The 15,071-nt window shown below is 37.3% G+C and overlaps 1 protein-coding gene across 1 annotated transcript; it reads right to left on the bottom strand.

Annotated features, from left to right (window-relative positions):
- Nucleotides 1–8,541: 8,541 nt before the first annotated feature.
- Nucleotides 8,542–14,729, bottom strand: LOC149834814 (homeotic protein knotted-1-like). The gene is made up of 5 exons (XM_090009458.1): nt 14,460–14,729; nt 14,258–14,380; nt 14,008–14,143; nt 8,875–9,128; nt 8,542–8,745 (listed from the first exon to the last, which is right to left on the bottom strand). The coding sequence occupies exons 1-5, from the start codon at nt 14,727–14,729 to the stop codon at nt 8,542–8,544; spliced, it is 987 nt and encodes a 328-aa protein (XP_089865584.1).
- Nucleotides 14,730–15,071: the final 342 nt, after the last annotated feature.

The following is a 15,071-nucleotide window of genomic DNA, read 5'->3' as shown; positions in this document are numbered from 1 at the left end:
AACATCATTAACAGGAGTTGTGGTTATTATTTCCAAAGTCTACCATGGACTTTCATTGATAGATCATATGTCAAATACAAACCCCAGCGTCTCTCACCATCAGCTGGACAATTCCATTCAAAATTTTATCTATCGCCACCGTAACATCTCAATGACATTACAGCATATCCTGATAAAAGTGTTGAGTAAGAATAGAGAGATACCCATTCAGTCATGTTCTGTGGAATGCAGGCCTTTGCCAGGATCAATTTTGTAATAGTCGAGTCATTGTAAAGTCAATTCTTTGATCATTTTGCGGTTGCTAAGAAGGAAATCCGTCGATGTACTATGTTGAAGCCTTCTTGACTGGTTAAAAGGTACTTTGAAATGCTAAGTAAAATCATCCTGATCTCTTATATACCGAACTCAGAAGGTGCTCTGTATTGATAAAAGCCAATTTGTCATCAGCTTGAGCAGACAATCGGTTTGGCGATCCACTTACTGTTACAATGTATATACCTATTTTGGTTACTGTATAGCATCTCTATTAATATTTGTAATATACTTCATCTGTATGTTCACTGCATGGTGCATGACATATGTACACTGATATCTTATATTTACTTCAGTTTTAGCAAGCATCGGATTTTTTGGGTTTAACCACAAAACACCATATATGGCTGAAATTTATTTTCACTTATATCAATGCAACATCATTAGAGGAAACATTCTGCCAAAGACTTCAGGTATGTTTCACTTCTCACAACCAGCATTTCATTTAAGCATCTTTTTTTTTTTTTTGCACATACCCATTAACACACCTATACAGTGGTTGCTACACTTTCACTACATGCTTTTTGCATTTGCTAAATGTTCATTCCTCACTGCATTGCTTTATATCTTGTCACAGCATGCCATTTGCGCCTGTATCATCACTACTCCCTCTGGCCATACCCTGACTACCTATACCTCAACCTACAATGTCATCCAGTTTCCACTGACAGCATATATCAACGTTTTGGGCACCTCCCCATTTGCTGTAAGCTATGTGGCATTATGCCACTGTTCATGGCAAGTCCACACTTGCCCTCACACTGGATACCTGTCAACCAGTTTCTCTATAAAACTCTGGCTGTACCTTCGTCTTTGTCATATTGCATCCACCTTCATAACTGTGTGCCACCAATCACCTGTTGTAGATCCTTTACCTTCCCCTTATCTCCTTGCTGGCATGCCATATTCTCATAAACATTCCGGCAGTAGAGCACTTACAACATCTCTCTATATATACATCAACTTTCGCTTCTTAGGCCATCATATCTTTTTACCTAATTGAAGCATTATAAATAGGTAAACATTAGGTTTAAGCAAGATATGGATAATCGTTCATGCATTGTATATGCTTAGGCAAATATCCATGGATTGTCATTTAAACTTGCATATAGCTTTTCATTAGCCCGAGATATCATATACATTCATATATACTTCATCATAAGCATGAGCATTCCATCAATATATCTTGTATATTTCCTCGTTAATGTGATATATTAACATATTCAATAGAGAGCATGTGTGGGAATTCTTTCTCTTTATGGATTCAAGGTTATATTTTATAAATCTCCCTCTATATGCATCTTTCATTTTTCATGCTAACTCATTTCTTTGTAGGGAAGTCATGAAAATTTTGTATTGTTTTCTTAGATTTGTGACTATTTCAAAGGACATTAATGAGAAAACCTTACCTTTCCAGCTTTTAGATAGAATGGATGAGCATTATAAATATCATGAATTGCCTGTTTACATGCATTTTTGCCTTTATTTCTCAAATTCTCACGATGGTAAAACACGAATGGCACGTGCACCATTCTTCGTAAGAGGTAATTGATCCTAAGTTGATGATCCACATCAATGGTCATAGTCAGGGTGTGGACAAAACTTAGTATTTTTATCTTTTACAAAATTACACTGGATCCACACTGGATCCGTTTTCAAAATTCATCATATTTTCCTTAAAAAAAAATTTTCCTTTTATCAGAATTTAACTTAAAATTAACTCAAAACATATACCAATGGCCATAGTCAGGGTATATTGAGAGTTCATTTCATTTTAAATTCTATAAAAGCACCAAATGTATTTTATTCTTCACCTGAATTTAAATATAGATTATTATATAATACATTCAATGACCATAGTCAAGGAGGTATTATATCTTCAATCTTATTTTAGTTCATCCAAAGAATGAAATAGCTTTTCAAAATCCAATTTCAAATCCTTTAAATTCATTCATCATTTAGGATAGAACCGCATCATATTTTTCAAAATTCCTTTTTCAAAAACTCCAAGTGATGTAAATATCTTCCTCAATCTATCTTCAATTCTTATAAAATCCAATTCATCCTTTCATTTTCAAATTCAATTTTATTTTCAATCTCAAAGTTCAATTTAACTTTGAGATTCCAAAGTCATTTTTGTATTCAAATTCAAATCAGATTTCAGAGTTTAATTTGACTTTGAAATTCCAAATTCATTTTATATTCAAAACTCTAATCAAACTCAAAGTTCAATTTTAACTTTGAGACTCTTGATTCATCTTCTAAAAATCCAAATTCAAAATTTCAAGGTCTAATTTGACTTTGAAATTTGTTTGTATATTCAAATTCTAAATTTCATTTTTCAAGTTCAATTTAAAAGTTCTTAATTCATCTTCTGAATTTAACTCCAAATCCATTTTAGGATCCAGGATTCAACGCTCACTTTGGATCTTAGACTTTAGATCCAATTCCTCTTTAGGATCCAGACTCCAATTTCACTTTGGATCTTAGACTTCAGATCCAATTTCCTTATAGGATCCAGATTCCAACTCTACATTGGATCTTAGACTTCAGATCCAAATCCATCTTAGGATCTAGAGTCCAACTCTACATTTGGATCTCAGACTTCAGATCCATTCTATTTCAAGATCCAGAACCCAAAGTCCACCTTGGATTCCAAATCTCGGATCCCATTCTGTTTAGGATCCGGAATCCAATTCCAATTCTAGATTTCAATTCCATTTTCGGATCTAATCTGAATCTCTTAAATCCATTTCTATTCTTAAATACCATTTGATTTTCTCAGTCCATTCCAAATTTCAAACTTCAAAATCTAAATTCAATTTCATCTCAGGTATCAATTTTCCTTCCTAAATTCAAGTTTAAAATTCAAAGTCCATTTCCGACTTTGAAACTTCATTTCCTTTCATTTTCTTCAAATCATTCTCAAAATCAAGATTTATTCTTCCAAACCTGATTTATTTCAAAAACTTAGAACTTCTCTGATCTATCTCAAGTTCTAAAGTTAGATTCAACCATTTCTCACTCCTTACCAAGTTCATCTCAGAATACTTGGAAATTTCCAAAACATTCTTTTCAAAAGAGCATACATCCTTGCATTGCACAAGTATGATTCTTTGTGCATTTAGAGTTAGAATAAATTCTTAGATTATATTTAGGCAAAGCAAAAAGGCATATATTCGATCCTTGGTTCTATTACCTCTGGTAAAGGCGCTAGGAACGGTCGAACCTCGTACCGACGAGCGAATCCCGTCTCTCCATTTTCCCGCAATATATTTCAAAATGGAGGCGAGTAATTTTCTAAATATTTTCAAATATAGGTCAAGTGAAAACCCGCAAAAGAGTTCCTCTTCTCTTTTTCTTTCTTTCTTTTCTCTTCTCTCTTTCTTTTCTTTCTTTTATTCTCCTCCCTTCAAAAAGGAGGAAAATAAAGGTTAGAAAAGAAAAAGAGAAGGAAGAGAGAGAAACCATAAAGAGAGGGAAAAAAATTTCGATGATCACACTCATCTATCACTATAGCAAATAGGAAAGGGCTTAAAGCAGATCCTTGATGTAACTCAATCGTTATAGGAAAATTGGTTGTCACCCCTCCACAAGTGCAGACATTGGTTATGACTCCTTCATACATATCCTTAATTATACTAATGTACTTGAGAGAAACACCGTTCTTCATCATTGTCCACCAGAGAACGTCCCTAGGTACTCTGTTGTATGCCTTCTCCAAATCAACAAAAACCATATGCAAATCTTTGTTCCTCTCTCTATTTCTCTCAATAAGTTGTCAAAGAAGATGTATAGCTTCCATAGTTGATCTTTCAGACATAAAACCAAATTGATTCTCCGATATCATGACAACTTTCCTCAACCTAGACTCAATCACCATCTCCCAAAGTTTCATAGTATGACTCATGAGTTTTATACCATGATAGTTTGTGCAATCTTGTATATCACCCTTATTCTTGTATAGAGGCACCAAAGTACTCTTCATTCACTCATTAGGCATCTTATTTGTCTGCCAAACCTTGTTAAAAAGATTTGTCAATCATTCTAAACCTTTCTTTCCCAAGCATTTACAAGCCTCGATAGGTATACCGTCTGGGCCCACTGCCCTTCTTGATTTCATTTTCTTCAAAGCCTCTGCAATTTCTTTCTTTTGAATCTTGCGCATAAAGTCATGATTCATCTCATGAAAAGGAATGGACAAGTCTCCAAGATCCTGAGCATGACTTCCATTAAATAGCTTATCAAAATAATCTTTTCATCTCTCCTTAATCTCCTCATCTTTGACTAAAACCCTTTGTGTTTCATTTTTGATACATCTAACCATACTCGGATCCCTCGATTTCCTATCTCTCATCTTTGCAAGCCTATAAATATCCTTCTAGCCCTCTTTGGTATCCAACTTATCATAAACCTCCTTATATACCTTATCCCTCGTGTTTTGAACTACTTTTTTAGCTTCTTTTTTTGCTATCATATACTTCTCCAAATTCTCATTATCACGACTCTTAGATTTCTATAACACTCTCTTTTAACCTTAATAGCTAATTTGACATCCTTGTTCCACCATGATGTATCCTTACTTAGCGGTGCATCGCCTTTAGACTCACCCAATACCTCCTTAGCCACATTTCTCATGCCACCCGCTATCTTATTCCACATTGATTCTGAATCCTTCTCGAGACACCAATCAGCTTCCTTAACTACCAGCTCTACAAACATTCTTTGTTTAGCTCCTTTCAGTACCCATCACTTAATTCTAGGATCTATCATATGTCTATTCCTTTTGCGGCATTGTCTAATTTTAAGATCTAAAATTAAGACTCTATGTTGTGTAGCTACACTTTCTCCCGGTATAACCTTACAATCGATGCAACAACCCCCATCTCTCTTTCTAAGTAGAAAAAAATATATCTGACTCGTATTAACCCCACTTTTAATAATTAATTAAATCTAAATTTTGATTCGTCATAAATATTTTCAATCTAGGTTGCTAAAAAACCTATGTCCAAATCAGATCCTTCTCATCCCATGCATAACCTAAGATTAAAATGCGACGCATATCTCTGGCTTATAGCTAGTGTTATAAGCGGTGATACAGGTATAAGAGTATGGATTCACACTATAAAAGTTATTTTCTAATAGAAAACCTATATAACACCATCGGCGTAATAACATACAATCACATGCCATCTTCTGCTATTAGTTAACATTACCAGCAAAATCATGTAGACTAGCATCTGCACCACTACTTAGATATACAATTATCATATCAGATTCAACATAGAATGGTCCAACCGGAACAACCCGCACCTGCGTATATTATACGAGGCTAAACCTATTTCATAGCATAAACGAATATACCCCCTTACATATCACCATCTCAATTATCCTACAGAAGTTTAGTTGTATCCCAACCAATCAAGGTCTGCCAAAGCAAGTTTTTTTTTTAGATAAATTATTAAGAATTATATTAATTTTCAACTATCCATAGACATGCAAGAGAACGATTGTAGAACAAAAAAGAAACTGAGGCACCTTTTTAATTATTAGACAAGATCATGATAAAAATCATATTCATAATTAATTAACAAGATCAGAGCCATCAAAATTGGACCAGCTTGGGCGCAGTGAGATACATGATGGTAAGCGGGGTCCTGTGTCAAGCTGAAGGCCCAGGATCGAATCCCTCTGCCACATGGGGCGGCTGTTGTTCTGGTAGGGTTCTGCCTAACCCCAGCTTGCCTTTCAAAAAAAAAAAAAAAACATACATGATGATCAATTCGATCAAGATCTGGTTAAAGTTGTCCGGAAATAAAGCAGTCTGCATTAAATTATTAGGCTAAAAAACTTATACGAATCCAATTTGTGAACAATGAAATTAAACCCGATCCAAATTAGAGATGAATGGGCACAGATATATGGATCAACCAATTCAGTGTATGTTCAGCACGGATGGGATTCAGATATGGATTGGAGATAACCCACCCCCTTTGGTCTTTAACGTGAGCCATCCGGATACCTTTTCAAGTTTGGATGTGTACTTGTTTGGCGGCCTAAAAAAATGACTAGTTTAGATGTCATATTTTATAGGATCACATTCACATGCGTGAACCTACAAGTAGGCCATTGACATCTATGTCCCTCGGTGGCGAAGTACCTAGCAATCGCATGAATAAACAACAAAGAGAACCAATCGCGATGTCAATGGAAACTTAATTATGTGTTGGGCGGGTCCATAAATTGCAGTATTTAATTAATACAAGCAACCTAAAGCTTGATGATTAGAAAGCATATAGAAGTTCCCAAATGAAGCCAAAGAAATCCTAGAAGTGCAAAGGCTAGTATGTACATGTATATAGAGCCTATGAGCCTATATTACTGTGACTAGAAAGTTTACAAGACAAAAGAGCACCGTCCGACCTCTAATGAGTAGCCAAAGTTGATCAAGCTCATTTAACAAAATCCCACAGTACATGGCAATGATAAATTATATATACTTTAAGAGAGACCATGTTCTACATACAAAAGGCGTGTGCAACGAGGGGACCAATAAACTCGACCACGTTCGAGCCACAGCAAGAGGGCAAAAATCAGCATGGCAGTCCATTTGAAAGACTCACATTCCCATCAAGTTAATCGGGTTAATTGGACATTGCGGCTTTCTTTTTTCTATTTTTTTTTCGGTAAGAAGAAAGCATTGTGATTTGCAGGCGACAATGAAAAATTAAGAAGTGCACCAGTGTCTTACGAAGAGTAGAGGTAAAATCATTTACCAGGACTCCAAAAGCATGCACATATAGAATATCATGAGTTGAATACATGAGCACAAGAAGTATCATAACCTTTTGAATTATGCAGGACCTTGTCTAGGTAGACAACATACGCTTTTTGTATCAAGGTGTATAGCGTTCCAAATCATGTCAATTTTTTGGCCAGATTGCTAGCCAAAACGGCTATAGCGGGGGGTGATTCGTTGTTGGAAGGATCGCCCCTCTGACTGGCACCCCATTTTTTGAGTTGTACAGTGCTTACTTATTTTCTCATATATTCAATAAACTGGTAGGGATCTGCCTAACCCCAGCTTGCCTTTCAAAAAAAGTAAAAAAAGGTGAAGATTCCATGAACTGTATTGTCGCTGACTCATTCTACATGAATGCATCTGAAGTTCACACAAATTAAGATGATCTCAGACCTTTTCAAAGTAAATTCAAGCTTATAATTGTAGGTACTTGGCTTTCAAACTGGGCACATCATTTAAACCAACTTACCAAGCACCTAGTCATGCTCCTACTGATGGGTACTACCAAAAAATGGCCTTATTTCGAGTAATGATATGTTGAGTAAGCAAGCTATCAGGAGACTTGTGCAGAATCTAGGGGCACTGCCAGAGACCAAGTCTGAATTCCACATAGGACATGAGTTGCAGGTGTTTTGGTCACGTTCAGGAGTTCACAAGTGTTTATCATGACAAGCTGTGGTGATGAAATAAGGTTTCTTAATGGGATCCTAACCAGCCAACGCTCAAACGAACTTATTTGACCAGGACACCCACGTTATGATGAAATAAGGAATGCTGCCCAGAAAAAGCAAGACCAACATCACCATCTGTGTAGAAAACTAATAATATCCAAGTCACTAGCAGCCCCACCAACTTCAGTTACACTTAATAATAGGTAGACAAGACGCAGCAAATCGTCAAGTCGCCTACCAATTTCTGAAAAAAGTATAGAAAACAGCCAAACTAAGTATGAATGAGAAAGGAAATTTTAAAAAGGGAAAAGCACCATCCTAAGTCAAAAGATTGCAGCCTTGTATGAACAAAGAACGACTAGAAATCTTAACCTTGAAGCGCTACTTTGCAAGAACAAATGACAAGGCAACATCGAGCACTCTTGACAGAAAAGGTTAACATTCTAAAGCATCAATTCGCGATGAAAATAGTTACAATACATGGCACACAGAATTGAATGGGCTCACAAATAGTTGGGCCAATATACCACCATGTTGAGCTTATCCCACAAAGCAAGCCGTGTAACTCATGTAGCGTAAACTTATTTGAGCATACTGAAGGAGACAAGTTGCTGTATAAGAAATGACATAAATACAATCAGACTAGACGTCCCCAATAACTTACATGCCCATACTTCAAGAAATGATTCAATATTTGCTGCAGGATTACATTATTGGAACACGGAAGAGTTGGCAAAAGCATTGCATACTCGAGTCTCAAGGACCAAATCGAAATGGAGTGTCACCCATATGGCGATTGTCGATATAGAAAGGAGTATTATGTGGATGATGACCCTCCATCATCACAAACTGCATGTCATCTGAAGGCTTCCAATGACGTTTCCGTTGGTTTATGAACCAATTATTGATCTGTTTCTGGTCAAGCCCTGTTGACTCAGCTAAGGCCACCTTTTCTGCCTCCTGTCAGATATCATAACATGCCAATAACTCATTTGACAAGACTATATCAAACATCTCTTTCTTGACAAGTTGGAACTCAGTGTGTGTGTGCGCAAGTATTGCATGCAATAGGAACATTGACAGCCTTACCGATGGATACGGCCATTTATAGTGCAATTCCCACCAATTCAAGAGTTTCTGTCTGGCTTCTTTGGGCAGTTTCCCTTTCTTCCTCTTCTTGGAAAGTTCTTGCTTGAGGCTTCCTAAATAACCACTATACTTTTTTAGGAGGCGGTGCTTCAGTTCGTTTTCTTCAGCTCGAGGATCGATCTCAGGAAGTTCTGTTTCTCCTCCACTACCACCCTGATCTTCTGATGATGATCCGGTTCCCTCAACTTTGTCATCTGAGAAAATTCAATTTCATGACTCAGTATAATCGTCCAAGATACAGAAATCATAGTACTAGAGAATGTAAGAGTAGTTATTTATTCCACATTTTGCTTAATCCAATCCAAAATATTGTCCTACAGATGGGGATGATCGTGGCACCAGGTAACCAACCAATAGGTCAAGCAGTCAGTCTTGGACAAGTGTTTCTGCCAAATGCCAAAACATTGGGTGTGCGGAGCAACCACATTGCACATCAAAAGTGTGCCGCTGCACCTGACTGCCCTCCATCTCACCGTTGGGCCCCCCAGCTGATAGGCTGTACCCACAGATGGAGGGCAGCCAGGTGCAACAGCACACTTTTGCTGTGCAATGTGACTGCATCCGATCTGCCCTCCACATGATTGCATAGGCATGGGAACTCCATCAGGTATTGAGAACAGTCTCAGGGATCAGTACAATTTTTCTGGCTTGGCCCTGCCTCATGTACGTGCACCTTAACTCATTCAGCACACATCTTATCTAACTCCATAAGTCCAGTCCGAAGCACATGAAAACCCCAAATGTGGGATGCACGAAAAATGGCATTATCTTCTGGCAAAATTTAAGAAAACCAAAAGAAGCATTTCAAGAAGCTAACATTTATTCTAAAGTAACCCATATTGAAAATCATCAAATATTAGGAAAGCATCTACATCCTAATAACATCTATTAGTTTGAAAATGACAGTTACAAGGACATCAATCAACATGTACGAGTAAACCATCAAACAAAAACAAAATTGCCCATATAAGAAAACCGTTTTATAGCATGACAGAAGTGGAACCTCTCAATATTATTCTGAAGAGAACAAGCAATAATTCACAACATTCCTGCGCAATACATAGGAGGGAGAATATGATGCACAAAGGTTCTTGGTACAAGAATAAAATTCAATGCATTAGCTCAGCAAGAAATCGATTTCCCTCTGCATTTCATGAAGAATCCAAAGTGAATAGTCAGCAAAAATAGGGCACTTTCAAATACTATAGAATACATTAGCATCAAGAACCTCCAACATATGGGCAGGTTTAAGAACAAGTCTGGTAAACATTACAAAAATTAAAGCAACGTATGGAGTATGGACACAAGTATGGTTTAAGATGAAAAATTTGTGTATTCTGTACCATAATTATCAAATATCTTGACGCCTCCTTTGAGTATTACCAGTTTCCTGGAAGAAAAAACAGGAAATAGTGGTATTTTAATTATTTCAAACCAATTCCATCCACGTGTTAGAATGTTTCAATTTATATATTTTCCTCATATAGTTATTTCCGAAAGGAATTGAATATTTCCTCAAGAAGTATATAACAGAATTTTCAAAATTATACTTTTTCCATTATGTTTAAAAATTAAAACACATTGATGAATAGGCAAATAAATCCTATTGCTCAAATCATAAGATCCTCATTTTCTACACAGCTGTTATGAAAAAACCCATCGTCATAGAGTGATAGGGATCATTCAGTTCTGATTAGGAGTGGGCAACGGGCCTGCCCACTAATGGAAAGGGCCACATCCTGCTTCGGGTCAGGCTGGAGTTATTATATTATATATAAAATGAATATTATATATAATATTATATATATATATATATACACACACACACGGGCCATTTCGGGAGCTTGGGGCTATTTTTTAGGCCCAAGCCCTGACTGTGGAGGGGCTGGGCCAGGCCGGGCCGGGCCCCCAGCCCGTTGCCCACCCCTAGTTCTGATATTAACAGCCCAAGTGTTTGTGCCAAAATGACTGGACATTATCATATAACCATAATTACATGCAAAGCCACCAGCTTGAGAGAGTATCTAAATCCTAATAACAGAATGTTCTGGAGATTGGTGCCTTCCTCAGATTCACCATCCGTAGAGCTATCTGCAGCAAACCTTTGAATGATCAAATGGATAAGCATATACAAGAGCCATCCAAAGTCTATTGGAGAATTTCAGTCAGAGACCTATGGCCAACATGGAAAATGGGAACTTACGTCCTTTGTGCCAACCATATACATATTTCTGATTAGATTCCATGGTGACATGAACAAAAAACAAATATATGACACAATACAGAGCATGATGACAATCAGTGCATGCATACAAATTGTGGCTTCTGTTGTTAGTATATCGTAGCAGATGCAATAGAATTGCCACAAATTTGTAATATATTATAATCACTAGATTTCATATTGAAAATTCAAGCATAAGGAATTGTAGACCAATCATGAATCAATGTGCAAAAGTTACATAGGTAAAAGTCTGAGCATTAACTTTTTCCATCCAGGATATAAAAATATCAACTAATGCAACAAGAGGAGAACTAGGCATAAGAACCTGAGACTTCTCTTCCAATTCTTGGGATTTACCACACCCAAATGTGGAATAGAGGGATTGACTGATTCAAGGAAAAAATAAATAAGATTGTGATCTTGATACACAATCTAGTGAAGAAATTGAAAAGATACAACTATTAATCAGCATAAATAAGTTGACAGTATTCAATGAATACAAAGCAAAGCTAGTTGCTAAAAGGATCTACTCAAAGAGAAATCATGGACCATAATTACTTAGGATTAAGACTACGGATGTTAGTAAGCTTGCATCCAAAAACAACTACACCTTATGGTTAATATCGAATAATGTTTGGATACAGCAATGCCTTTATCTATGCAAATCAAAAGCTACCGTTGAAAGGCTTTACAACAAGAAATCATACATTGTGTCACCAACGCAAGAAGAGTGGTACAATTTGGACCATACTTGGAAGCTCATGGTAGAATATAGAACTGATGAGACAAAACAAAATGAGACGATTTCCACAGAATCGACAGCTTCACCTTTCAAGGTATTTAGACATGAAATCAGATACATCTTAGTTAAAGGTTGGTTTGCAGATATTCATTGTAGTAGAGGTCATCCGATAAAGGGCAAACTTCATCCAGCCTATCCCTATCTTCTCCGGAAACCATTTATTTTTCTGGGGGCATGAGAATCAATACCAAGTGACAGAAGGCTATTGAAGATTCAAGAGACCCATGTAACGAAAGCGTAAGAAACTTCAATGGCACAAGAAGACTCGTCGAAATATGGCACTCAAATCACAAACAAGATTAGAACCATTTGCTGATATAGATGTCTCACGAAACAACATAGACCTTTGTACTCTTGGTTTTGAGAATTTATCCTTGTACCAACTTCAAAAGGCCAAAATCTATCCAAAAGCCCAATTTAAGATATTCTTATTTCTTCCTCTAATAAAAAGTAATGAATCAAGATGAGCAACAAATAGACCTTTCCCCATATGGGATGCTCAATATTTGCAAAACAATATCTAGCATAGAAAATCAAAATTCTAAAAAAGAAAACCCAGCTAGAATATTTTATTTTGCTCTACGACGATTTTCATGATTCAGCAAGGTGCTAGCTCTACTTCCACATGTTAACATTCTCCTACAAAACCGCAAAATCCCCATCCGTTCACTACATGACTGGCAGTTGATTCACAGCAACCAAATCAGGAGGACAAACTGCTCCGTTAAAAGTCCAAGTACGACAACCTTTTAATATAAGTTTCTACTTTCTGTATCGGCAATTCAAGCATCCAATATAACTTTCCCAAATTACCAAAACAAACATTACGGGATAGGCTACGTGAATTTCCAGCAACTAAATGACGTCGAATAAGCCACTTGCTGTAAATGCGAGCTAAAAGCAGATCCGCCACACTCTCTCTCTCTCTCTCTCTCTCTCTCTCTCTCTGCATGTCTGTGTGCGGCACGTGCATGTCGTTTCAAAACTTAACACAAGAAAATCTATAAAAATAAAGTGAATCCAAGACATGATGTATGTTCTTGTGGTGGCTTATTGAGTATCGTTAAATTTATATCTATATAAAACTAGGGGGCTCAATCACCAAAATCCCGTTTCACCGTTTACAAGAAATACGGCCTGGAAGAAAGCAACGAAGCATACGTAGATCGTACTTTAATCCCCATAAATTAAGATTTACCAACAAATGAGAGAGAGAGAGAGAGCTCTACATCAGACTACCTTCAAAAAAACTCCGTAGCAGACCGATGGGCGTGCCTTATTCTGTCTACTCGCCAAATGTTCCTCTAAACCCCTTAGACCACCATCGTGTTTCCAACAGACCATGACGCTGTGGTACTCACAGCCACAGTACGAATGACTCTAACCGCATCCGATGCTGTCGATTATATATATAATACCAAGCTACAGCCATCTCTCTCTCCTGTCTCTTTCTCTCTCTCCCACCATGACCATCTTGAAAAGTTTAAAAAACCCTAAAGCCTATCAGACCCAAAGCCACCAAGTTTTGAGCTATGAACTCATTACTAGCAGGTTATCAGACTTCAGTTTTTTCTCTTTCTTCTGTGATTGACGGAGAAAAACCCGTTTTCTTTCTCACGTGTTTTCTTTTCCATATCCATGCCGCAATAGAAGAAAGAGAAGAATGAAAAAGACACAAGAAAAAAGGACAGAAGGCGTAATTCGAGGCAAGGTAATCCGAAACAAGAAGAAACCACGCATTATATGATGGTTTACAGCATAAGAAATATTACATTTTCTCGGGGAAGAGGTTTGAAATGAAATAAAATAGATAATTATCTTGAACAGGTAGGTGAGACCCAAGTCTTTTTTTCTTTATATTAAATTTATTCGAGCCCTAACATCGGGGATAGTGAAGGATTTGTGTTGCAGATGTCTACATTATTCTTGCAAGTTTAAAAAAGTAATTAGGCTCCGTTTGTGTGGACGCTAAGAGGCGTTACTTATTTTATCATCTTATTTATTTTAGTCTAAGTAATTAAGCAAGGGAGAAGAGAGATCTTGTCATTACCTAAAGAGAAAACGCGTGCTGATCCATCGCTCAAGGAGTTGAGCTGCGACTCTATCCTCCTCATAAACTGCATAGCTTCTTGTAGAGGCCTGCTCAGCTCCTCCCGGTATTTCACAAGCATATCATGGTAGGCATCCTATATTTCATAGCCATAGGGAAAAAGCAAAAGAAGATAGAAACACCCCATTAAAATATATGGATCTTCAGTTTCTAAAAGGAAAACATTAGAAAAGGAGGGGAAGAAAAATACCATGAATTGATCAAGTTCTGGGTCACTCCCAGAGACACTTCCACTAGTTGATGCTCGGTGCCTTTGTTCCAATTCTCTTCTTATGTCACTCAATTTATCTAAAACTTCTGGTGGAGCTCCAATCTGCACGCTCAAAACATAATGAATAATGGCAAAACTACCAAAAGAAACACAAACGATTTAAACAATAGAAGGACCAAACCTTTTGGCAGTCCATGTAGGCTTCTAATAAGCTAGAGTATTGAGGATGTGCGACGATTTTGGCCTTGATAGCTTCTGTCTCTTCAGAGTTGCCTATTCCCTGATGAGGATTCAGAGATTCTTCACCTCCCTCCTGCCCTCTTCCCACCCCTTGCTGGATCCCAGGATAGTAGTTATTGCAGGTAGTGATGAGGGAATGAGAGGAGGGAACAGCAGAAGCGTGGATGCCTGCTTGCTGCTGGTGCTGCTGCTCTTGTTTTATGAAGGCCATCATGGTACTTGTGCCCACAACATCTGACGAGCCTTGTTGGCATCCGATGCTATTTCTGCCTCCAAACAATGAATTTGCAGCGTTGGAAAAGATGCTGTTAACTTGGAAATGATGATCCATCTTCCTCAAAAATTAGAACCAAAATTCAAAGCCTTTTGAAGTCTTTATCCTTCAACCATCCAGATCTTTCTTAGTGGCTATTAGTATTCACTTTTCTCCTCTACTAATTTCTCACACCTTGGTTTTTATTTAATTAATTTTGAAGATGGGATGGGGAATATGGGAGGCAATGGGATGAGGCCTAGAAAGATGGACTAGATGGGTGCTCTAGGGTGTAGACCT

This window comes from Nuphar pumila, chromosome 6, assembly GCF_984573655.1.
Source record: "Nuphar pumila chromosome 6, dmNupPumi1.hap1.1, whole genome shotgun sequence".
NCBI lineage: Eukaryota > Viridiplantae > Streptophyta > Magnoliopsida > Nymphaeales > Nymphaeaceae > Nuphar > Nuphar pumila.
Note: the sequence above shows the minus strand (reverse complement) of the source record. Positions and strands in the feature narration are given on the sequence as shown.